We start from the raw sequence: 27,035 nt of genomic DNA on the forward strand, positions 1-27,035 counted from the left end.
CTTTGCTTTGGTTATTGTCTCCTTAGCTGTACAGAAGCTTTTCAGTTTAATGAGGTCCCATTTGTTTATTTTTGTTGTTGTTGCCATTGCCATGGCAGTCTTCTTCATGAAGTCTTCCCCCAGGCCAATATCTTCCAGTGTTTTTCCTATGCTTTCTTTGAGGATTTTTATTGTTTCATGCCTTAAATTTAAGTCCTTTATCCATCTTGAATCAATTTTTGTGAGTGGGGAAAGGTGTGGGTCCAGTTTCAGTCTTTTACATGTAGACATCCAGTTCTCCCAACACCATTTATTGAATAGGGAGTCTTTCCCCCAAGGTAAGTTCTTGTTTGGTTTATCAAAGATTAGGTGGTTGTAAGATGTTAGTTTCATTTCTTGGTGTTCAATTCGATTCCAAGTGTCTATGTCTCTGTTTTTGTGCCAGTACCATGCTGTCTTGAGCACTATGGCTTTGTAGTACAGACTAAAATCTGGTATGCTGATGCCCCCAGCTTTATTTTTATTACTAAGAACTGCCTTAGCTATACGGGGTTTTTTCCGGTTCCATACAAAACGCAGAATCATTTTTTCCAAATCTTGAAAGTACGATGTAGGTACTTTGATAGGAATGGCATTGAATAGGTAGATTGCTTTGGGAAGTATAGACATTTTAACAATGTTGATTCTTCCCATCCATGAGCATGGTATGTTCTTCCATTTGTTAATATCCTCTGCTATTTCCTTTCTGAGGATTTCATAGTTTTCTTTATAGAGGTCCTTCACCTCCTTCGTTAGGTATATTCCTAGGTATTTCATTTTCTTTGAAACTATGGTGAAGGGAGTTGTGTCCTTAATTAGCTTCTCATCTTGACTGTTATTGGTGTATACAAAGGCTACTGACTTGTGGACATTGATTTTATATCCTGAAACATTACTGTATTTTCTGATGACTTCTAGGAGTCTTGTGGTTGACTCTTTGGGGTTCTCTAAGTATAAGATCATGTCGTCAGCAAAGAGGGAGAGTTTGACCTCCTCTGCTCCCATTTGGATTCCCTTTATTTCCTTGTCTTGCCTAATTGTATTGGCTAGAACTTCCAGCACTATGTTGAATAGTAAAGGTGACAGAGGACAACCTTGTCTGGTTCCAGTTCTAAGAGGAAAAGCTTTCAGTTTTACTCCATTCAGTAAAATATTGGCTGTGGGTTTGTCATAGATAGCTTCAATCAGTTTTAGAAATGTGCCACCTATGCCTATACTCTTCAGTGTTCTAATTAGAAAAGGATGCTGGATTTTATCAAATGCTTTTTCTGCATCTATTGAGAGGATCATGTGATCTTTATTTTTGCCTCTGTTAATATGGTGGATAACGTTTATGGACTTGCGTATGTTAAACCAGCCTTGCATCCCTGGGATGAAGCCTACTTGATCATGATGAATGACTTTTTTGATGATAAGCTGTAATCTATTGGCTAGGATTTTGTTGAGAATTTTTCCATCTATATTCATGAGTGAGATTGGTCTGAAATTCTCCTTTTTGCTTGGGTCTTTTCCTGGTTTTGGTATCAGGGTGATGTTTGCTTCATAGAATGTGTTGGGGAAGATTCCTTCTTCCTCAATTTTTGGAATAATTTCTGCAGTACAGGAATAAGCTCTTCCTTGAAGGTTTGATAGAATTCTGGAGTGAAGCCATCTGGACCAGGGCATTTTTTAGTTGGAAGCTTTTTTATTGTTTCTTTGATCTCAGTGCTTGAAATTGGTCTGTTCAGGAGGTCTATTTCTTCCTGGCTAAGTCTAGGGAGAGGGTGTGATTCCAAATATTGATCCATTTCCTTCACATTGTCAAATTTCTGGGCATAGAGTTTCTGGTAGTATTCAGAGATGATCTCTTGTATCTCTGTGGGATCAGTTGTTATTTCCCCTTTATCGTTTCTGATTGAGGTTATTAGAGATTTTACTTTTCTATGTCTAGTTAGTCTGGCCAATGGTTTATCTATTTTATTTATTTTTTCAAAAAACCAACTCCTTGTTTCATTAATTTTCTGAATGATTCTTTTGTTTTCAATTTCATTGATCTCTGATTTGATTTTGGATATTTCTTTTCTTCTACTGGGTTTAGGCTTAGATTGTTCTTCTTTTTCCAATTCCATAAGATCTCTTGTGAGATTGTTGATGTGCTCTCTTTCTGTTTTTTGAATGTAGGCATCTAAAGCGATGAATTTTCCTCTCAAAACTGCTTTTGCAGTATCCCACAGGTTTTGGTAGCTTGTGTCTTCATTGTTGTTATGCTCAAGGAAGTAAATGATTTCCTGTTTTATTTCTTCCTTCACCCATCTGTTATTCAACAGAAGATTGTTTAATTTCCATGCCTTTGGGTGGGGTTGAGCATTTTTGTTAGAGTTGAGTTCCATCTTTAGTGCCTTATGGTCTGAAAAGATACAAGGTAAAATTTCAATTCTTTTGATTCTGTTGATATTTGTTTTGTGTCCCAGGATATGATCAATTTTGGAGAATGTTCCATGGGGTGATGAGAAGAATGTATATTCTTTATCTTTGGGGTGGAGTGTTCTATACACGTCTATCAAGCATAGTTGGTCTAGGGTCTCATTTAATTCTCTTACATCTTTGTTTAATTTCTGTTTAGAGGATCTGTCCAGCTCTGTAAGAGGTGTGTTAAAGTCCCCTGTTATGATGGTATTATCAGATATCATATTGCTCAGACTGAGTAAGGTCTGCTTCAAGAATCTGGGAGCATTTAAATTGGGTGCATAAATATTTAGAATGGAAATGTCTTCTTGTTGTAGTTTTCCCTTGACCGATATAAAGTGACCATCTTTGTCTTTTTTGACTTTAGTTGCTTTAAATCCACATGTATCTGAAAATAAGATTGCAACTCCTCTTTTCTTCTGAATTCCATTTGCCTGAAAAATTGTCTTCCAACCCTTGACTCGGAGCTTTAATTTGTCTTTTGAAGCCAGGTGTGTTTCTTGCAGACAGCAAATGGATGGCTTGTGTTTTTTAATCCAGTCAGCCAATGTATGTCTCTTCAGTGGGGAATTCAAGCCATTAACATTTATTGAGATAATGGATAAGTGTGGTAGTATTCTATTCGTCTTATTTGGTGAGAGTCCATTGCTTAGTTTTATCTTTTGCATCAGTGTGGAGGTTAGGTTCTGTCCTTTGGTTTCTGAGTTCTTACTTTGCTGCTGATCCATTGTGGTGGTCAGTGTGCAGAACAGGTTGAAGTATTTCCTGTAGAGCTGGTCTTGTTGTGGCGAATTTCCTCAATGTTTGTATATCCGTAAATGATTTGATTTCTCCGTCAATTTTGAAGCTTAGCTTAGCAGGGTACAGAATTCTGGGCTGAAAATTGTTCTGTTTAAGTAGATTAAAGGTAGATGACCATTGTCTTCTTGCTTGGAAAGTTTCATTAGAGAAGTCTGTGGTAACTCTGATGGATTTGCCCCTGTAGGTCAACTGGCGCTTACTCCTGGCAGCTTGCAGAATCTTTTCTTTTGTCTTGACTTTGGACAGGTTCATCACAATGTGTCTTGGAGAAGCTCGGTTAGAGTTGAGGCGACCCGGGGTCCGATATCCCTCTGAAAGCAGTGTGTCATTAAAAAATTTTTTTAAGGTAATCTACTGTGATCGAGTGGTTTCATCCCAGAGATGCAAGGATGGTTCAACATATGCAAATCAGTAAACAGTGGTTCACTATATAAACAGAAGTAAAAACAAAGACCACATAATCATCTCAATAAATGCTGAAAAAGCATTCAACAAAATCCAGCAACATTTCATGATAAAAATCCCTCAAAACACGATGCACAAAAGGAACATACCTCAAAATTATGAAAGCCATATATAACAAACCCACAGTCAACATGATAATGAATGAGGAAAAGTCAAAGACATTCCCCCCAAAGAACTGGAACAAGACAAAGATACCCACTGTCACCACTTCTATTCAACATAGTATTAGAAGTCTGAGCCAGAGAAATAAGGCAAAAAAAAAAAAAAGAATGGGCATACAAATCAGAGGTCAAACTATCCCTATTTATTGACAATATGGTCTTGTATCTGAAGACCCTAATGACTTCACAAAAAGAAAAGAATTGACAAGTAGTCTCGGTTATAAAATCAATGTATGCAAATCAGTAGCATTTCTATATACTAATAACAGTCAAGCTGAAGAGTCAAATCAAGGACTCATACGCAATAGCTACTAAGAAAATAAAATACCTGGGAATGTACTCAACCAAGAAGGTGAAAGAGGTCCACAATGAAAACTGCAAAAGACAGATGAAAAAAACTGCAAGTGACACACAAATGGAAAAACGTCCTTTGTTCACATATAGGTAGAACCAACATCTTGAAAATGTCCATAGTGCCCAAAGTGATTTACATATTTAATGCAATCTCCATCAAAATACTAACATTGTATTTCACAGATCTAGAAAAAAAGTAATCCTAAGCTTCATTTGAAAACCACAAAAGAGAATAAATAGCCAGAGCAATCTTTTTTTTTTTTTTTTTTTTTAAGAGGCAGAGTCTCATTTTGTCGCCCTGGGTAGAGTGCAATGGTTTCACAGCTCACAGCAACCTCCAATTCTCTTGCCTCAGCCTCCTGAGCAGCTGGGACTACAGGCGCCTGCCACAATGCCCAGCTATTTTTTGTTGCAGTTTGACGGAGCCCGAGTTCAAACCTGACACCCTCAGTATAGGGGCTGGTACCCTGCTCACTGAGCCACAGGCATCACTCTTATTTTTTTGAGACAGTCTTACTATGTCACCCTCGGTAGAGTTCTATGGCATCACAGCTCACGGCAACCTCAAACTCTTGGGCTTAAGCAATTCTCTTGCCTCAGCCTTCCAAGTAGCTGGGACTACAGGCACCTGCCACAAAGCCCGGCTACTTTTGGTTGCAGTTGTTTAGCTGGCCCAGGCCAGGTTTGAACCTGCCACTTTCGGTGTATGTGGCTGGCACCATAACCACTGTGCTACAGGTGCCGAGCCTACCCAGAGCAATCTTAGGCCAAAAGAACAAATCAGGAGGCGTCACTTTACCTGATCTCAAATTATACTACAAGGCTATTATAACCCAAACAGCATGGTGCTGGTATAAAAGGAGAGATGTAGACCAATGGAACAGAACAGAGAACCTAGAAATAAAACCATCTACCTACAACCAACTAATCTTCAACAAAGCAGACAACAACATAGACTAGAGAAAGGAAGCCCTATTCAATAAATAGTGCTGGGAAAATCGAATTGCCACATGCAGAACAATGAAACATAACCCCTATCTCTCACCAAACATTAATTCAAAGTAAATAAAAGGCATGGAACCATACAAATTCTAATAGAAAACATAGGAAAAACTTCTAGACATCAGCCTAAGGAAGGAATTTATGACTTAGACACCAAAAGCAAATACACACACACAAAAAAAAATGGGCCCTAATTAAATTTAAAAGCTTTAAAAACCTAATTAAATTTGAAAACTTTAAAAAAAAATTAAAAGCACAGCAAAGGAAATAATCGACAGAGTAAATAGAAAACCTACAGACTTTGAGAAAATGTTTGCAAGCTATGCATCTGACCATTAAAAGACTGACATCCAGAATCTACAAAGAACTCAAACAGATCAGCAAGAAAAAGCAACTGTGTAAAAAAGTGGGCAAAAGACATGAACAGAAGTTTTACAAAAGAAAATAGACAAATAGCCAACAAACATTAGAAAAAAATGTTAAACATCACTAATTATCAGGGGAATGCAAATTAAACCTACAATGAGATATTGCCTTACCCTTTCAGAATGATCATTACTCAATAGTCCAAAAATGATAGATGCTAGTGTGGATGTGGAGAGAAAGGAATTTTTATTCACTGTGGCACTGCAGACTAGTACAGCCTCTATAGAAAACAATATAGAGATTCCTCAAAGAAATAAATGTAGACTTACCATTCAACACAGAAATCCACTACTGGGTATCCACGCAAAGAAAAGAAGTCTTTGTGGCAACTTTGATGGAACTGGAGACCATTATCCTAAGTGAAGTATCTCATGAATGGAAAATGAAACACCATATGTTCTCCCCTAGTAAGTGGGAACTAATAGATGTGCACAAACCAGTGCAAAGCCATTTAAAGGAGGGGAGGGTGGTGACAGATAAAAACTTACCTATTGGATACAACAAACACTATTCTGGTGACTGGCATACCCAAGCCCTTGACTTAAGTATTATACAAGGTATAATAATATTTTGAAATTAAAAAAAGACAAGAAAATGTGGGTGCTATACTATTGTGAGTTCAATGTTCAATAGGTGAAAAGGTAACATTTGGGATCAAATGTCCTAAATTCAAGTTCTAAGTGGGACAAATTTTTAACTAGTTATTTCTGAACAGGTGCATTATCTCTGCAGACATCAGTTTAATCTATAGGCCCAATAGAAGTACCTTTGAGATCAATAAGGAAGATCAAAAGAAATGATGGATACGGAAGAGTCATAAGGACTGCAGACATCATCATTATATTCCAAATTATCAAAGTATGTTAATGTGTATGTGCTATATATTGCCAATACACAAAGTAAAAGAATTTAATATTTTTAATCCATATATTACTACCCAATGAATTTTTTAAATGGTTGCATATCATCTCTAATAAAAATTCTTATAGGGAGGTAGTACAGGTAATGGAAGGTGGGTAGGCTTTTGTAGTAAGCTTAACTAACAAAGATTGAATCCTAGTTTACTCGCTATGTGGTCAAGGTCAAGTTTTATTTCACCTCTCTGAGAACCATTAAACCTTCCCCCTTGCACAGTTTTGAAGAATAAAAATAAAGAATGTCATGTACCTAACAAGTATACTATGTGGCTGGTACTTAGTAAGTGGACCAAAAATTGTTCTCATTATATCATCACAAATAATTATTGTGTGTGGGCCTTCAGGACCAATACAGTTTTATTGTAAGTTTTTGGGGTTTGTTGGTTTGGTTTGGTTTGGTTTGGGGAGGGGTTCTTTTTTTTTGAGACAGAGGGTCTGTCACCCTGGATAGAGTGCCATGACATCATCATAGCTCACAGCAATCTCAAACTCCTGAGCTCAAGGGATCCTCTTGCTTCAGCCTCCTAAGTAGCTGGTACTGCAGGTGCCAACTATGACAACTGGCAGGGGGTTTTGTTTTGTTTCCATTTTTAGCGGAGACGGGGTCTCACTCTTTACACAGGCTAGTCTCGAACACCTGAGTTCAAACAATCCAATGCCTCTGCCTCCCAGAGTGCTAGGATTACAGATAAGAACCACTGCACCCAAACACTTTTTTAGTTTTTTTTTTTTTTTTTTAAAGCACATCTTCTTTTATGCCTGGTCATTCCATAAGAAATATGTCTTTGTAGCTAAAATATCTAATAAGAGCACTCTCTCTTCCAAACATATTTATGTCATGTCAGCAAGAGGGAGTGCTCTTATTAGATATTTTAGCTATAACATATATAACATAGCCATAACATAAGAAATCATATCTTTCATTCTCTACATTTCATTACTTCAGAAATTAAATTAAAAACTGGTAGTAAGTGCATTATATTTTTAAGTAATTATCTATTTGAACTGATTTTAGTTAACAAAAGTAACATGAACAATGTCTGCAGTATTGCAGATAAAATATCGTCTAGTCTGAATTAGTGAGGCTTTTTTGTATTGAGGAATGAAATAATACATTTGACACAGAGTAGGGCACCTACCACTTACTTTCTCTCATCTTAAATGGTGCTTGTGCTGTTCCTTGAGTTCTGAACAATTATCAAAAATCTGTGTACCTAAATTATTATTGAGAACAGAGGGCAGTATTATAACTTGAAGTTTTAATGACATTGCTAATAATAATAATAATAATAATGGCTCTGCTCCTGAGCTGGCTAGTAGAGTAATAGGAAAAAGAGGATGGGAAGAAATAGGGATCAGGACTAAAAATGCCTTCTGAATATAGGGTAGGGGCAGAGCGGAGTGTACTAGCTGTTATATGGGAAGCAGCATGTGTCACCTCCCCTTCCATTGGCTGTTTATCCAACATCAATACAACACTTTAGGAGCCAAATTACTAAACAAGCTGCCAATTAGGCTTGCAGTCAGCTGGATAGATTAGTGGCTAAAAGAGGCCGATACAAGATTTTCATCTCTTGAGCCAATTATGCAAGAGAATTACCCTCCATGGTGCTCTTTGGAAGATTTGAGGGGAAAGGACCAACTCGGCTGTAATGGATATAAGAGATCCAGCAGACAGGGGGCTGGGAGTGGGAGCACACAGAAGGGTTAGCAGGCTGTGTACTGCGAGCTAAAATTGCCCAAGCAGGAGAGCCTTCTAGGGAAGGACTTAAAGGATTTAACACTGCCAGGAGTGAAGGAAAATGAAATTATGGTTGTGGTGTATAGTGTGCTGAGACTGAGTTGTTCCACTCTCAAGTCTTAATCTCATGAAAGAAGGAGGAGAGACCAACGGTAGATCTCACTCTACAATCATTTTCTATGGAAAATGAAGAATCTTTTGTTTTGTTTTGCTTTGTTTTTTAGGTTGTATTTCTATGTGGAAAGATGTAGCATTTGAAAAATTACATTTTACTCTTTTTTTCTTTTTTTTCTGCCAAGTACAAGCTAATGCTTTATTCTTTTATATTATTTTTATAATGAAGAGAAAGGAAATATCATTTTAAAAAAGAGAGAGAGATGAGTTATTTTTCATCTCTATTAAACACAAGCATGGGAATATGGCAGCCCAGGCCACCCTGCTTGAAATGTCAACATTTTAAAATTGTGATAGTTGCTCAATTATAATTTGCTATTCATTTTAAGACTGAAAATTGACCATAATTTAGCAATTTTTACAGGGATATTTTAATTGGCCTTATTTTTTCTTAAATATTAAATTTTAAACCTGAACTTTTGCAAGCTGTTAAAAATGTGGATAAACAGATGTATAGCCTAGAGCAGCTTTAGACCTCTGATCTAATTTTTAGCTTATGATGAAATTAAATTAATTCATGGCAATCACCAAAAAAATCAGGGATTGAGGCAAAATGCTAATATGCTATTTAGCCTGATATACCTGATCTTCAGCTGTTGAGAAAAAATTACAGAATGTGGAGATCTTTCTTCATTAATACCATAATCATGATTTCAATGTAAACGATTAATTGTGTTTAATTATATTAAGTAATATTTCTGACATAAGGTTTTTCGTTTTATAACTAAGAGGTCCATCATATTCTCTCTCTCATACACACACACACAGATGTGTAATGTCTGTTTATGAATATTTTGCCTTGTTGAAGCAATAAATATTAGTCAGGAATTTTTCTTTGACATCAGAGTTTGCCATTCAAGCTGTAGGTAGTTTGAGGTTTTTTTCTGTTACATATTAAGGTATTTGTTTCTGTGCCCTAAGAATTCATTTGATAATTCCAAAGCCAACTGATTATTGTGGAATCCAGTTCTTACTCCCTGTATGAACTTGGCAAATGGCAATGATGTATTCTATTCTCAGTCCTAAAATGCACTGAAGATTGAGAATACCAAATATTTAATGAAGGGCTTTTAAAATGAATTAATGATTTTGGGGGCAAGACATGATTGCAAGAGGGACTTTGCCTAACAAATGCAATCAGTCTAACCTGGTTTCTTGTACCCTCAAATGAATCCCCAACAATAAAAGAAAAAAAAATCAATTAATGATTACTCTGTAGTAAGTGAGTTAAAGTTACTAAAAAAAAAGCCATCTTTAGCACTTTGCATTTTGCCTTGTTTACAAGAGTCACATGGATTCTCCCAGAAGCCAGATACAAACTACCAGATAAGACATACAATTGGTTCAACACTATTTCTTATTATTTTATTGTTTACTGTGAAATACATATGACAAAGAATACAAAAAATGTGTATGTACAGTTCAAAGAATAATAATAAACTGGACATTTGTATAACTGGCACCCAGGCCAAGAACTAGATCACTCAGGAGGCCCCCAGTTAATATTTTTGTTATTGTTATTATATTTTAGAATCTTTCTCTGTCACTATTACCATCCCAAACATAGTGTCAGAGAAGGAGTGGAACAGAGTCTCAACTTTGGAGAGTGGGTGGGAGGGGGTAGGGAACAAGGTGCTGTTATAAACCTGAGTCAGGGAAGAAAAAATGATAATGGCAAAGGGGTGGGGAGGGGAGTGAGCTGGTACTACAGAAACGTCTGTCTCCCAAGCCTTTGAGAGAAGTGAGTGGTCTGGTCAATAGCTGCCCATTTTATCCTGTCTAGGAGGAAACACAGTCCACATTTCAGATTAGAAATGTGCTGCTAGACCCAGGACTGAGCTGGCACTCCACAGGCATTCTGCAGATACGTGAAAAGAGTGTATCTGTATCCCTGAAGGCCTGTGGATGGAATAGTGGTCAAACACTATGTCCCTGGAAATCTGAGCTCTGGTGTAAGAGATTGGGCTGAGTATGTTCTCACTAGAGCAAAGGTTGTTTTAGGATACCTTTATCCCTTTTTTTTTTCCTCACACAATTGTCAATATTAGTTTGATAATCACTTTCTTCTTCTGAATAACTATGAGAAATGCTCTGGTAATTAGGAGTTCTGGTTGCTTGTTTCCGGTTAGCTCCAGAGTTGCTATATTCCCTGTTCATACACCATAATCCAAGAGCTGCTTCTACGAAATAGGGAGAAATGGACCAGTTCAGGAGAAGAGCCAGCCTGTGCCACAGCTGGGGCAGCCAGACCAAGACCACGCTTGTAGCTGAGGGAAAGCATTCAGGTTCTTATGACTCCCTGAATTTTATGACGTCCATTTATTTCTGAATCCTTGGCTTCAGATACTTAGTACTTCTAAGCTTTTCCCTAGATCCAAGTATACGGTATATATGCTCAACCTTTTCTATAAGGGCCTGTAAGAAAATTCAAATTAAAAGTCTTATCTTTGAAAATGTCATCAAAGAGAAAGGCTTAAAATAGATGCATTTTTTCATTGTCTTTGCTAAGAAAACAGAGGGAACAAGTGCTCTATCTAAATCTCTTATTAAGTACTAGCAAATCTCATTTTCCAGGTAGGTGAGGTGGACAGGAAGGAAGGGGGGCAAAGGAATAAGGAGGATTGTTTTTACATTTAAAACTGTATAACTATGTATCTATCTACTTCAATATTCTTTTGTTTTTCTTACCTTACCTAATTCTGTAGTCATTAAAACATGTCAGGGGAAAGAGAAGGCAGAAGGAATTAAAAGATGAATGTATCAGTTACAGACCGAATAATAAATAACAAGAAGAGGATTATAAGAATGTAAATACCTAGGAATTCAGGGTGCCATCAGTTGTGCTTTTGGTTTGGTTTGGTTGACTGTTGAAGTCCTGGGCAAATGTAATAATTAATGGTATAAGCTGGTGATTTTCAGAATTACCCATGAGGCTAACGTAGTAATGAAAATAAATGCATTTGTAGAGTACTTTATACGATCTCATCTGATCCTACAACTTTCTGTGAAACAGGCAGTGTATACTGTATTATGCCTGCTTTACAGATGAGAAGACAAAAGCCCAGAGAGGTTAATAATTCACCATGCTACTAAGTGGTAGAACTGAAATTCCAAGGAAAATCGTTCTGTTCTTCCATTGTTCCCTCTACCACAAGGAGTACCAAAGAGAAATAAACACCCCTCCCTGGTGCCTTAGTAAAAACAAAAAACTTAGGCGAACATTTTTTTAGTAACCTAAGAAATTCTTCACCTGTGTCCATACTAATTAACATATATTGTTGTTTTATCGTTTTAGGATTTGTAGGTGAAAACGCCCAGCCAATTCTAGAAAATAACATTGGAAACAGAATGCTTCAAAATATGGGCTGGACACCTGGGTCAGGCCTTGGACGAGAAGGCAAGGGGATCTCTGAGCCTATTCAAGCCATGCAGAGGCCAAAAGGATTAGGACTTGGATTCCCTCTACCAAAAAGTACTCCTGCAACTACTGCCCCCAATTCAGGAAAGTCCACCTAAGAAGAAAAGCAAAGAAGAAATATTTTACAGATTGTATTCACTACATCCCATTGTTCTAAAATTACAACACGGCTTCTGTTTTTGAAGCAGAAATTGCCTCAAACTTGTCACTCGCTTCCTACCTGCATACACTCCTGCCATAGTGAGAGGAATGGAATTTCATCACAGCTCCTGGTGCTAAAGTGAAAACCTCTACCCATGACATTTTTTCAGTAGTTTCCAGCTATTTCTAGGTATAAAAAGCAGCTCAGTTCTCTTATTTATTTTAATCTCATATGTCAATACACTTTCTAATACTTTGCTTGATTCATGTATGTGTGCAATGCCCAGGCAAATGTGAGCACACCCACAGGTTTCTAAAATCGGATAGGCAGGAGGATTGCGTTTCTTGCCATCCCTGTCTACTGTAACCCAAAAGACCTATCACCATATCAGTGACGTCCTCAGCAGGTCTTTGTTTGAAATGCTTGACAGTTTCATATTCCTTGAATTTTCATGAGGATTTCCTAACAGAGTGATACCCATTTATTTTCTATCCTTGGACAGTGTAGTATGACGTTTGCAGTTGACAAACAAGCAATTCATGATTCCCTTGGACGTTCTGACAAAAATAAACCTCATCATTGCTATCACCAGAGTGCCCTCAATGTTATTTTAATGTAGATTTTATAAATTTTACCTCATTTAGAACATAAACTAATTATTGAAAGAAAAATGTATTTTTTAAATTCACCACGACTGAACTGTAAATTCTATTAATCCAGAACTTATTTCTACCTCTCTCTTCCCAAAGACTGATTTTTTTTTTAAGATCAACTCAAGTGTAGTAAACTGACTTTAAATTTTAATCATTGGAGTAATTTATTAGAATAGTGAATCAATTTATTTGAAGATTTAAATGGCTCTCCTAAGAACTCACATTTTTGGCAAAAGCCCAACTCATTTACAAGGTGAACAAAAAAAGTGAATGGTACTGATTTGCCCTTTCTAAGGTCCAAGCTGTTACTCTAAAACCTAGCATAACAAGTTTTTTTATCCTGTGCCTAGTATTGAGTTATTTCTGAATCATTTGCTTCACAGTATCAGAGATTCTAAATTGCTGTTAAGGTCTTGATTTGTTATCTTTATTATGAAGAATTAATAACAATTATTATTATTCCATTTGTAATAGCCTTTATTGGTTGAGTACAGGCAAAGATAATACATGTGAGTCAACTTTCTAATGGGTTTTGTAAATTTTGTCAATCCCCAGAAGAGTTTTTAAAAGGCTGTAGAAGAGCTGTCTTAGACCTTTCTCAGATGGGTCCCTAAAGAAAACAAAGCCACCTAGGGAGGAAGGGTCAACCTGCTATTGGAAAGCCTATATAGCTTGTCAAATGTACATATTTCTGGAGAATCATCTTCCTTCCTAGGGGTATTGTGGTAGAACAGGTAGGTTAGGGGATTATAGACTGCCAGATGCAGTAAATTTTTGAAGCATTCCCATTGGATAAAGCAACCCTATTATGTGATTATTTTCTACACATTTGTCACCTGGAAATTGGCCATTTTTTAACTGATTTTTTTTTTTTTCTAAATGCTCATCCTATCTATGTAAGGGAGAAAAGATGGGGGGAGATCAGCAACAGGTTTCAAAACCTCTTTGCAATAGTGTATTGCACCTTATGGTCCGTTCAGAATTTGGTATTTGGTGTTTTTTTTAATTCCATTGCCTAAAGACCTTCTAAAATTCTGGATTTTGAAAAGCCAAATTTTGAGCCATTGATAAGCTTCATAATAAACCATGAGGTCATTGTGAGACTAATGCCAGACTCCTGAGGACTTGGCTATTCATTTTCACTCTTCCTTGTTCTATTGAAGGTAAAACTTTTAGTAAAGAAGAGCAGTACCTACCAGTACATACACCAAACTGGTATGGGCGGGGGGCTTGTTAATTAAATAGTACAGTCTTTATGAGTGCTTTTTTATTATTGCCGTCATAGACAGGTACAAATCTTCTGAACCAGCCCCTGTAAGATGCTCACTTAGGCTTCTCTTTAAAAAATAAATGTTAAAAAAGAAATTTAAAAATAATAACAATAAATTATGTTTTCTGCTAATAGAAGAAAGTTCTTCATCTTGACACCTAGAGCTCTATGTGTCTACAGAGGACTTAAAACATTTCTTATTCTACTGAAGAGTTTAACTGTACATAATATATGTCCTATATAGAATATGAACCACCTTCAAAGTAGAGAAAGAACAGCATCCCACACTGCTCCCATACCCTTACATTGACATGCCTTCAGCATTCAGTTTTTAAGAAAAATCAGTGCAGATCTGAAGTTCTGGTTGACCTTAAACTTAATTGGAGAAATAAACACAATTAAAGAATGAAAATTTTAATGAAAATCAAATGTCTTTTAAGATCTGAAGCCCACCAACTTGTGCTTTCCATATAGTGACAGTTAATTTTTGCCCGTTACTAAACCGGAAGAAGCAGAATCCAGCACATCCAAAGGAGTTCATGAGTTAGAATGTATCATTCAGACCGCCTTAATAAGGTGGAAAGGTACGTCCTCTGCTCCCTCGTGAAGCCACTCTTCCATTCTACAGTGTCTGTAGCCTCATATCAAAGAACATAGAACCTCTGTAAGTTGGGGTAGGGAAGTGGTCAGCTGTGGAGCTTTTGGACAATTGATTGTGCTAAAAATTTTGGGAGTGCATAGGTCCCTTCCCTTACTATCCAAATTATCCGTTCTCTTCAATAGCCTATAGAAGCCAAGCATGACTACATTAGCAATGTGACCTTTTTAAAAAATATTTGTTATACTTGATGTTGACTAGGCTGTGTGCTAGAGTCATTTCTTCCTTTCCTTCCCGCTGAATATAATTTTTAATTTCTTTGCTTTTATTTTTAAATTATATGGCACCCTTTTAGAATAAAATCTATTGCTTACCAAAATTTGCCAATTAAGTGATTTAATCATTTAAATACATGGGTTTTATAACTCGTACTATGGTTATCAGGTTTTCACAATAGGGTTTAATATATGCATAATGTGTACATATAGGTGTATTTACAGTGCGCATATGTGTGCACTATACAGACATGATTGCACAATATTGCATTTTACTAATATGTCTATTTTAACATTGCCAGCTGGTATTGTAATTAATCGAAATGACCATTATTTCTCTTTATTATATTTCATTTTGAGCAGAGATTTCATAAAAGAGAAAAAAATCACTGTTGATATGCTTTTAAAAACCATTTCACCTGTATTTTGTTTTCAAAAAGTAAAGTAATTTAATTGGTATTGTAAAATGAAGTTATTAGCAAAGAATATTTTGGATTTATTTAAAGTTTTTTTCTTTTGGTAGAAAGCTATATTAATAGTACAACAGAGAATGAAAGAATAAACCATAATGTTTAAGAACATTATTTATAAGCAGTCATTGTCTTTCTTTGTGCTTTAAAAGTTATCCTCTTACCTTTGAGTAATAAAAAATAAACTTGAAAGAACTTTAAAAAAAAATTTTTTTTAATGACTACCCATTGACAGTTAACATTTAGTAGTGCAGTTATATTCGTTTTTATCTTTAAGGCCTATAAATTTCAGTATCTCAAAACTGAAATCTAGAGGGGAAATTGTATATTTTTTGTATGTATATTTAAATTGTATGTATATTTGACACAAATTTATTCACAGCTGATTGTAAGGTTTCTACCACATTCTCCTTTTTTTTTTTTTTCTCTGAATTTGGCTAGACTCGCTGGCTTCAGGTCTCTCTTCACAGATTCTGTGATTCTAATATAGCAAGGTACACATTTGCTCTCTAACTACTTAAAGTATCAATTAGAATCAAATATTATAGTCACTCCATTTCCTTCTGGAGAGTTGTCCTCTCTCAAACCTGCTTGAATTTTTTAAATGTGTTGTAACATTCATTAAAGTGTTGAGTTCTGCTTGCTATAAGAGGCATTTCACTGTTTATATTGATTAAATTTTATCTTTTCTCCTGAAAAACTGAGTAGAGTTGTTAAAATAAGTGGATTTTTTTTTATCCAAAATGTATTAAATACTCATTTATTTCACAGGCTTGCAGTAATATATACTCACCTGACAAGTGGACCATGAAGGCTCCTTCTGCTGGGTCCCTACTAAGGAAAGACTCATGACTTTACACACCTGACATTTTAAGTAGATCCAGATTTGTCTCTAGCGAGTCAGTGCCATTAGCTGCCAGGAGTATGATCTACTATGGCCACTTTTAGTTTTATCTGTACATTAGAGTTGTCTCGTGCCTTTAAATTGTCAGATAGTTTAAATCACTCTCAGATCTACAGACCTCTCTACTGTTGCAATATCAGAATGTCCTGTGTTTCCTTCTTAATTTTTCAAGGATGAGGTTAGGTAGTCATTGAAGGCTGGTTTTGTGTGTGTCTTTTTTTTTTTCTTAGTTTGAACTTTTGAAATAAATTGCCAGTATTTTAAGTGTGTGTGTGTGTGTGTGTGTGTGTGTGTGTGTGTATAGTGTTTGAGTTTTCAGCTACGAGATTGTAGAGGTAAGACTGTTATAGTATCCCAAGTTAAAGGAAAATAAGCAAAAGTATTTTCCATTTGTATCTTCCTATTACATTTCTAACACAAGCTCATTTGTTCATTCTGTAACAAAAGCAGAAAGAATTAGAAATCGTGTACTAACTCAATATATGCTTTCCAAAAGCAAACAAATTTTTCCGTCCATTATTGAAGTGAATTTCTTCAAATGCCAAGATTTGACCATTATGATAAGCAAATAGGCTTAGAAATAAAAAAATTAAAAAGTTGAAAAATTTTAAAAACAAATAAAATAAATAAAAAGTTATGTTAGGTGACTGTGTGGCTAATCTGAGATTTTTAAAGTGCCTCCTGATGACTGTAATTCATTACGGAAACAATAGAGGTAATAATACACATTGCATATATAAGGTGTGAAATTCCTAAAATAATTTTTAGAGGGGTGTGAAGAACTTGGGAACACACATCACAGGTGTGAAATTTATAAAGTGCAAAATCACAGTATATTTCTAATACACTGACCATATACAGTGTCTTTAGTTTCTGAGCAAAAAGTACAGTGGTCTCTAATCAATAAGGCCTAGTTCTAGGTCATTCCACTTCTTCATTCACCTCTCCTTTCATTATACATCTTCTAATTTTTTTCCTGTTTTTTTTTTTAAGCACGTTTTAATCTACCTCACATATTTTAATATCACGAGACAGGCTCCAAAATGAGGATCCATTTGCCAAGCACACCGGAAACCAGCACATTTTGACTCCTACCCATTGTATTTCTCCATTAGGTCCCTTAACAACTCAGCTAGAAACAAGCGGCAGGTTTTTTCCCCGACTCAGTGAGTAATTGTCTGCGCTGCAGTGACAGATGTGCCATATAGCAGCTTCTTCAGGAAAAAATTAACAGTTTGTCCAGCATGCCAGCTCGCTCTTTTTAGTGCTTGGGAGGTCTTGGCCCCATTATGGATGATTTAGAAATTGAGGCAAGCAAAGACCAGCTGCCTGCACTGAAAGCCGGCGTTAGTTGGCCTCATCTGCATTCCAGGACTCACTTACATGCAGAAATTGGTGGAGCCCCTCTGGCCACAAGATGAGTATGGGCTGACAATGCCTTGATTTGTTGAGAGAGAGAATAAATGGGTTTTTCAGAAGATGAGGAAATATCACCATTACTGGCCAATTTACAGCATTTTATCTGTTCTTCAAACATGTCACTTTTGTTATTGTTGCATGGTAATTACATAGTGAAACGGAAAGAAAACAAATTCTGGTTACGTATTCAGATGGATTGCAAAATCATATAATTCTGATAAATGCCCATTTATGATACACATGGATGAAAGGTTCATTTTAATTTTGAATGGCTAGCTCGGCCATAAATAGGATATAGGATTAAATTCCAGAGAATCTGATTACATCAAAGCAAATCGTTTCTCATCACATTTTTTTCAGATTCAGGGAGATAAAAAAAAAAAGGGATTTTCGCAAACTAGATTTTTCCAAGACAATACAAAAAAAATGAACTCAGGAAGACACTTTTAAAAGAACGAGAAGTCCAAGTAATGTCTGGGACGTACCTCGTTCTGGGCGTCAGTGAGTCCTGCAGGCCTACCAAGAACCCAGCGGACCTGTGCCAAAAGAGTTCCTTCCTGGAGGAAGAGCCCCATATCCTGGAGGGATATGACATTCCAGGTCATTTCTCAAATCTCACTAAACACATGGAGTTTAGAAATCAACTGTTTTTCCTTGTTTGCCTTTTTCTAAGATTATTTCTCCCCCACCCCCAGGCCAGTTATTATAACAGAATGTTGCACGTGGAAGTTTAGCTGAGCCACAGATAATGAAAAGCCCAGACATAAAAAGGAACAAGGGGCAGTGGCACCCCAGGGCAGGTGTGTAAAGACATGAGTCTTTGCTTAGGAGGAACCCAGCAGAAGGAGCCTTCATGGTCCACTTGTCAGGTGAATATATATTACTGCAAGCCTGTGAAATAAATGAGTATTTAATACCTATTGGCTCCCAACTTCGCTGTGGCAGGGAGAAGGTAGAAGAGGCATACCAGCACTTTACTGCCTTGGCTCAAGGGGACATGTGTCACTTCTGTCCATGATCCATTGGCCAGAACTAGCCACATGGGCCCAAGTAAATTGCAAAGAAGCTGCAGATAGTAGGGAGAGGCACATAGATATGGGGAGCACTAACCAGTTCTGCCATATTGTCTTAATAGGACACATCTAGACTCTTAAATATTGAAGTAGCATATACCATATTTTATTGAATCTAAGATGCCATCAATTTTAAGATGCACCTTAATTTTATGTACCACCAAGAAAGAAAAAAGAAAATCTAGCAAATTACAGTCACCACCCACGGCAACATGTATCCTAATTTAGAAATGTTTTAAAAAATGATAAAATGCTGGTAAGTATCATACATATGAGACAGAGAAGACAATCCTAAGGAATGTCAGGGAAGGCTCCTGGCTACATGGGATTGGCAGCTCCTTGAATGTTAGGCAGGGTTTACCAACAGCAGCCCTGGTGCAGGTGCACGTGGGCGTTATGGGATGTTAAAGACATGGGCAATCGGGCGGCGCCTGTGGCTCAGCGAGTAGGGCGCCGGCCCCACATGCCGAGGGTGGCGGGTTCAAACCCAGCCCCGGTCAAACTGCAACAGCAAAAAAAAAATAGCCGGGCGTTGTGGCGGGCGCCTGTAGTCCCAGCTACTAGGGAGGCTGAGGCAAGAGAATAGCGGAAGCCCAGGAGTTAGAGGTTGCTGTGAGCCGTGTGACGCCACGGCACTCTACTCGAGGGCGGTACAGTGAGACTCTGTCTCTACAAAAAAAAAAAAAAAAGACATGGGCATTGAAGTCATTCCGAGCTGTTGAAGATTCAATGACAGCCCTAACACCTTTCATATGATTTGGGGCTAATCTTGCAAGTTTCCTGTTCCTTTGCTGATATTAGGAATAATAACAGCTAACCTCATGAGGTTATAAGGATTAAACTAAAGGCTGTACATAAAATACCCTAGTTCAGTACCTGGCACATAGTAAGTGCTTTCAATTAGGTACCTTTCCTTTTCCTGTTTATCACGAAGTGGTAAATTGTTCTTGTTTGTTTACTGTGCCTAAAATCACCATTCATGGAGATTTATATCCCAATTTCAGAAATTTTATCATTTTTAAAAATGATAAAATATGTTCTTAAGTGTCAAACATATTGGAAGAGGGTTAGAGAAAAGTATGAATATATTTTGACCTTTCTAACAGGTCCCACTAAAGATAGTCCCACATAAACAATCTTCTTAATTTCATAGACATTCGTGGGTATGCACTTAACAATAAACTCCTGCTATGACTCCAAATGATACTAAGCTGATACACTCAGCTAAAACTTATAGACAATAAAAAATACAGAATTCAACCAGTTGCACTAAATGAGTGATTTCTTACTAGCGGACTGCCAATCATTCAGGAACTGTCAGCCACGCCCACAGGCCTTGGGTCCCGCCCCCCGTCCTCCCTGGCACGTGCTGCTCAAGTCCTGCGGCACCGGGAGAGTGAGATCCAGAGCCCGGCCCAGCTCCACCTAAGAATGGAGTTGTCCCAGGAGTCTAAGAAAAAGCTGATGTTTTAACATTTTCCTTAGAAAGACTATTTGTTAAAGGTGCTCATATTGAAATTCTGTCCTTTCATGGGCTCTTTTTTGAGAGTATATGCAAGGAGCGTGCCTAACAAACTTCAGAGTGCGTAAGAACCGCCAGAGGAGCCCTTAGAAGGCTGATATTCTCAAACTCTGGTCTCAAAGAGCCGCCTAAAAATGAAAATGCAATTGAGAAAGACTGTCCTACAAGGACAAGTTTAGATAATCACCAAACCTTTGTGACAGCCAAGCTCAGTCTTTGGTGGACCTACTGTAACATCTGCCCAAGCTCGCCTGTTTGGGGGAGTATTCAGGACGCTCTGAAAATTCCCAGGAATTTAGAATTTTAGACTAAGAGATTATCTTCCTGCATTGGAATGACTGGTCTCTTAAATGAAGGAGGAACTCTGTAAACAAGAAAAAGGAATGCAACAGAGGAGCAGAGAGAATGAAATGGAAAGAGAAAATGTCTGAGTTTCCTACATCCCTAGAGGCCTGGCTTAGGGTTGTCAGATATTTTCTTCCAAAAAGACAAGACCACCCACCTCTTGTGAAGGAAGCAACACTTTTCTGTAGAAGTGTATGACCTCCCCTGCCATGGGACTGACCTTTGACATCATTGGACGGAATACTTACCATATGGGCATAAATATCTGATTAGCAAACAGATAAATCAGAGGGTGAATCATTCACATTACATAAAGATTTCTCATATTGTAAAAGAGCACAGGGTCCTTTCAGCACTTTCTCAAGTGCTTATTTACAGATCATTAAATACTTAACAGAGGGAAAAAGTAAAAGCTGAAGTGTTTAAGCCTCTATTTATTAAATATCCATCATAGACTCAGATAAAGCAAATCCAAAATCATAAGGACGGTTAATTGTCCAGTTTTTAGATTTTTATGTTAGGCGACTAGAAGCTAAAATCACAGCCTATCCAGGTTAATACATCCTGAGCATTCTACTGTGATTATAATTCTTTTCTGAGGCCTTGTCCTCAGCCCCATAAGACACACGTTTATCATATAATAAATGTCTCTTTTTTTGTACAGGCTAAATTAAGAGGCTTTCTGTTACTTCCACATAATATTAGTTCTCTGATGGGTATTGGCTAATATTTAATGTATTGTAAAACACTGAAAAGTATTACTGTACTTGACCAATTAAATTCTTTCTGGGCAATCATTTAAGAATTTATAGGAGTTGTATCATGCTTTAATAAAGTTCTACCTTATGGCAGCACATAAAGTGACTTAGCCTCATCTTTCCCTTTTTTTAAATTGAGCCCAATTGTGTCAAATTCTAACACTGTCATTTCTATCTGTCAAGAAAGCCCATAACTTCAAGAAACTCACAAGATTGGAAAAGCATTCTGAATGTTATTTTACTGTGTAAATATGTTGATGAGTATATAACCCAAGACATTTTTTCTGAGTTCTTTACAACTTCGACATGTCCCAGGTAAAGGAGAGCATAGCAAAGCTGTGAAAAACAATTAAGCACCATTTTCTTTGGACTTTCCTTCCCATCTTGTAGAGACTTGCTTCTCGCACACTCAGGCTAGTGGGTTCTGCTGTTGGCTGTTGAGGGGAAATGGCTGTCAGCACCTGGCTGCCCTTGTTCAGCTCTCGGCTCATCACTGGCCTCCAAACCTAACAGATAGAAGCTCCAGGGCAAGGGGGGAGGGGGGAAGACAGTCATCCTCTAGTCCCTTTGATTTGTTTCCTTTTGTGACTGGGTCCCAAAGGCAATGAATTACACCAGAAGGAGCGCTGCACAGGGAGCTGGAAGACCTGGATTCAAGTCTGATCCCTACCTGACCAGTTCGGGAAACTCATTCAGTTTCTCTATCCAGATGTACAAAATGAAGAAGGTTGGACAGGAAAAAGACTCGATGTGTCTGAGCCACTCCTGTGCTGGTGATTTCATTCCTCATTTCCCAGCGAACTTCACAGAGAAGTTGCTATTCTCCTTGGTCCTTCTCAGTTATGAAAGTTAGATGGAACTTCTCTACCGCAGACTAATTGGAAAAGTTTCATTCCTAAATTAACAGAAAGTCTAAATTATTTGATAGTTAAAGATATGCAACATTATCGTTTACAGATATCTTGCCAATTTAACTTTGAATAGTTTTCTATTTAAATTAGTTAATATTCCAATCCACATTTGCGTACAGTGTTTTGTATAGTATCAAGTTTTGACTATTTTTATTTTCCTTAAATATTTCTCTTGTAACTTGCTTTTGCTACTAATTTAGTTGGTAAAACTATCCGTATAGTGCACAGGCATATTAACCGAGCCTATGTTCCAGTTACCACAAATTCAAATTTGTGGGGTCTCCATAACTAATATTTGACACTATCTCCTGGTACATTTCATCACATGTCAGTCTCCTGATACAGAATAACACTAACTTGTCGCTATGTCACAGACAAGAGCGAAGCACTATTTCCCAGAACAGTGATGAAGAAAGGGGTTGTAGTTGTTGTTTTTTAAAGAACTGGGATCCAGGGACAATGACCTTAACTCCATGTACAATTTAAAGAAATGGAACAAATTCAGACAAAATCAAGACAAATGATTAAAGGCTAGAGGAACTGACTTAAGGAAAACATAAGCAATGAATACTGCAATTTGATAGATAAAGACCACAAAGAGATTCTAATAATCCTAAGAATAGTTTCAAGACACAAATACCCAGAAAGAATAAATTTTTTTCCAGAATTACCCTTTAGTTCTAGAATGTGAAAAGTTTGTATTTTTTTTAACTTAAAATAAATAAAAGACAACTGGGTTTTGAGTAAAAAGAAGCAGGAAGGCATCTATGTTAGTGGAAAACATTAAACCAATCAAAGGAGGAACTACATGTATTAAGAGATCTTAGCCTAAATTGCTTCAAGTCCTTTGTGAATCAGTTAAAAGGCAACCATTCAGCTCTGCTCCAGGGTGATGAGCAGAAATATTTGAATGCATCTGAGAGTCAAGTCTCCTCTCTCCACTTCTAAACCATGTCTGGCAGTAGATTGAGACAGGAAAGGGGTTTTGGTGCTCCTCATACCAGGCATGGACACACTGTCCATTCTTTTGCTGATGAATGGTGTGGAGTTTTGCGGTGACCCCTACTGGGTCCATTCTTTAATTTGACTTTTGCAGCTGTGAAAATAACCAAAGCACCTCAGAGGTCATTAGACTAAGTAAAGGGCTCATTCCAGAGTGAAATGAGACCAATGACGGTCATATTCTGCCAATGCAGAATGTGTCTACTTCCTATCATCCCATTAAATGCCACTTGCTAAGTATTTATGGAGCCTCTACCATATGCTTATCCTTGCGTTGGTTGCTGTGAGGTTTCATAAGAATTTTGTGCAGAACTCACCACCCACAAGACACTTAGCATCTTTTTGGAAATATCTGACATATATTCAGGAATGATATTCAAAATAGTCACAACCAGACTGGCGCTGGCACTGGCCAGGAAAGTGGAAATTCATCTCTCTGAACAAAAGCCAGCTAGTTGATGTGTATAACGGGGCGTGCTAGTGAAGACCAGCTATGCTTACATCTGATTTTTTAAAAAAAGGTGGAGAATAAAAATGGAGGTCTAAAATGTTTATAATTATTGTAATCAGATGCCAGCTGAGTGTGCTGCCCTTGTCTGTCCGTACTAGATGCCATCAACAATAATGGCATTCTTTCACGCTGAACCCAGATGCAGGTCCTCGGCAGCCTCTCCCAACTGACTAAATTTAACAAAACTTGGGATAAAATCACTTATAATCCTTTATAGATACTGTAAGTATGGGTCACTGAAGAAGAATATCAAAGTACCCAACCACACAAACCTCTCCAATGACAGTTTCTTATACTTTTCAGGAATCTTTTCTTAATGATCCCTTAATCAAATGACTCTCCTTTTCTCCGAATGTGCACATATTGGCTTTTCCGACTTCCATGCCTTTGCCTGTGGCCTTCCTCTTGCCTGCTTGAAAAGAGACCCCAGTAATCTGTATCCACTAGGAATCAGGGCAAATCTCATCTCTTTCTACAAAAGTTACTTACCCTTGTAGCTTTTTTAAATATATTTTTTCCAAGCCCTGATTAATTAAATAAAAATAATATTTTTACTTCTTTGAGGGGGGCATTACTTCTTAATTGCTCTCCCATCATTTACTTTGTATCTATTTTATGAGGTTGGAAAATTAAGTACACAAACTCTTCCTAGAAAAAGTGCTTCATGTCTCTTGCTGAATATTCCTGTGGTCGCCTTCGAAATGCTCCCCCCAGCCATTTGGTAAACAGTGATATTCATCAATGAGGTCTGTAGCACTTTTTCTGGGATGAGTTCACACATGTAATTGTCTGACTTCATATATCTCTATTATTGTTTAAGCTCCTTGGCACATAAAGTACATCTCCACTTTTAGTTACGCCCATACACAGTGATAATTGGGTCATAACTGAAATTTGATTGACTGAATAAATGAATGAATGAAAAAAAATTCTTCAGGCACAAAGGCTACATAAAAAAAAAAAAAGGAATGTTTACAATTGCCTCAAATTTTTGAGAAGGGCAATGAAAGTGTGGTTTTCATGTGCAAAATCAGATGGCTGTTTGCACAATGTATTTGTGGGGGGGATTTTTTTTTAAGCAAATGCAGCAGAAATAAGAGTAAATATTTCACACAGCCTGCCTCTGGCCAAATTTCTTAACTAAGAGGAAAGTTCACAGAAATCTGTAAACAAAATAGCTGCCAGAGGTGACAGAAAATGTAGCTCACATGCCTTCCAGTCAGTATAATTTCTCAGGGAGGCCAGTTGGCATTTTACAAAAGTTCACCTGGTGTTAAACCTGCTGGTGACTGTGTGGTGCTGACTTAGAAATAAAGGATTGACTCCAAGGTGTCTATAAAATCATTCTGCAGGGTGATAAATCCCAACTTTAACACTAAAATAAGAGGTAAACCATTAGCTGTGGTTGCTGTTTGGACTTCACGCTTAACTCAATCTTCAGAGGTTGTCAGCATGGCTGGGGAGAGGGCGTCCTGGGCAGGCTCAGGATGGGCTTAGCGAAGGCAGAGGCACTTCGTGCTACCTGCCGCCTGTGCCCATCTTGGGCCCTGTGTGAATGAATGATCTGAAAGTACACAAAGTGGTTTCTGAAATATGAATAAGAGCTCAGCTATCATCTGCAAAATTGTGGCTCATGGAGTAAAAATTATGAAGAGGTCCTGTTTTTCACTTTGTTTTATTGGCAAGCATCCTGAGTGATACCGACTCTTTCCATAATACACTGTCATCGGATGCAATTGTTTCAGAATATGGTCTCGGTGTTTGATTGCAGGGTCTGCAGGCTTCAGACAGTAGGAATGCAATGCTTAAGCTTCTTCACTTATTGCCTGCTGGTGTACAAATATAGGATTTGGCAATTTAGCCTAAAGCCTCAGCATCTCCCGCTACATACACCCGCGCTAGGAGGCACCAGGAATGAGACTTTCAAGGGGCTCCAAGGCAAAAGGAGGCTCATAAAACTAAAATCAGAGCTGAGGTATGGGACTGCCTCATGCATAATCCACCCTTAAAACATAGTCTGATGGACCCCTTGCTATCGCTGAACTTTGGACTCCCCACCACCAAAATAAAAAAATAACTGCCAAATCCTCATAAATGCTGCAAAGAAGCAGCTGGTAGCCAAAAGACCACTCTAATAACAGGAATAAAAATAAAAACGAAGCTGGGTACAAAAAGGCTTACAACTGCAAAAAAAAAATGAATTAATGTAAAGAAGGGGATCAAAGCTACTTTTGTATCATGCAACTCTGTAGCAAAAGAAGGCAGGAGAAAACAAGAAAATTCTAAATTGAAAACCATCCTGACTCCCACCAGATAATAGCACACAACATTTCTTGAAATCGCTATGCTAACATGCTCTGCTAGGATAGATGCCCAGTTATCTCAATTTCCTCTTTCAGTACAAGGATTCCAACATGACCAAATGGTTGATGGGGTTAGTGTTCTTTGTGTTAAGGGCATCCGTGATGACACTGCGGGGGCAGCGGAGTCCTCACTGCACTTTGTTGAACTAAAATACTTTGCTATTAACTGCATTCCCAAGTCCCATGTCATTTGGCAGCCCGTCCAGTGAGGCCAGGGTCACATGTACAGAATGTGGAATATCCATGACAGGATTTGGGTGCAAATGCAATGTAAACCATGACTGATAAAATTTAGGGTTTAGATCTGACAAGAAATATTTAGGGGTTATACATCAGTGTAAAATGGGTCAGTATTTGGAGATTTTCGAGAGGAATCAGTAAACTTTTGTTTTCCCTCTGCCCTCATGTGACATTCCGCCTATTAAGGGCAGGTGAGAGTAAGGTTTGGAGATGCAGCGTGCTGTTCTAGAAAAAGCAGCAGATCCGCATCCGAACCCCAGCCCTTCATGTGAGCTCTGGGGTGTCTTGGGCAGCCCTAAGCTTGGGAAGCCTTGGTTTCCTCCTTTTTCTGCTCCTGTTTTTCCAAAAGGTTTTAATGAAGATCAAATGAAATAACATCATGTCAAAGCACTTTGAAAACTGAAATGCTATGTGACTCTGTACGAATGCATTTATGGCAAGTACCCAAAGAGTTTCTATATAAAGCCTCAGCTGTTCAGTAGTTTCAGAAGGAATGATGCAGAAAACGATACCTGGAAATGTGAGGCTACAGGTTGAAGCCTTCCTTGTCAATATTTTTGGTGGTGTCATCCACTGTGCCATCATTGGAAAGAGGACCTAGAACTCATGATGCCCCTGCTGGTCTGGCTTTAAAGAACCAGTGTCCAGGGGGATTAG

The 27,035-nt window shown here is 37.7% G+C and overlaps 1 protein-coding gene across 1 annotated transcript in view; it reads left to right on the forward strand.

Moving 5' to 3' along the window:
- GPATCH2 (G-patch domain containing 2) overlaps positions 1-12,868 on the forward strand; it is a 191,419-nt gene extending 178,551 nt beyond the window's left edge. The window contains exon 10 of the mRNA XM_053606808.1: positions 11,800-12,868. Within this exon, the coding sequence (XP_053462783.1) occupies positions 11,800-12,020 (221 nt within the window). The 3' untranslated portion in view covers positions 12,021-12,868. The remainder of the gene's footprint in view (positions 1-11,799) is intronic.
- Positions 12,869-27,035: the final 14,167 nt, after the last annotated feature.

This window comes from Nycticebus coucang, chromosome 10 (genome assembly GCF_027406575.1).
Source record: "Nycticebus coucang isolate mNycCou1 chromosome 10, mNycCou1.pri, whole genome shotgun sequence".
In the NCBI taxonomy this organism is placed as follows: domain Eukaryota; kingdom Metazoa; phylum Chordata; class Mammalia; order Primates; family Lorisidae; genus Nycticebus; species Nycticebus coucang.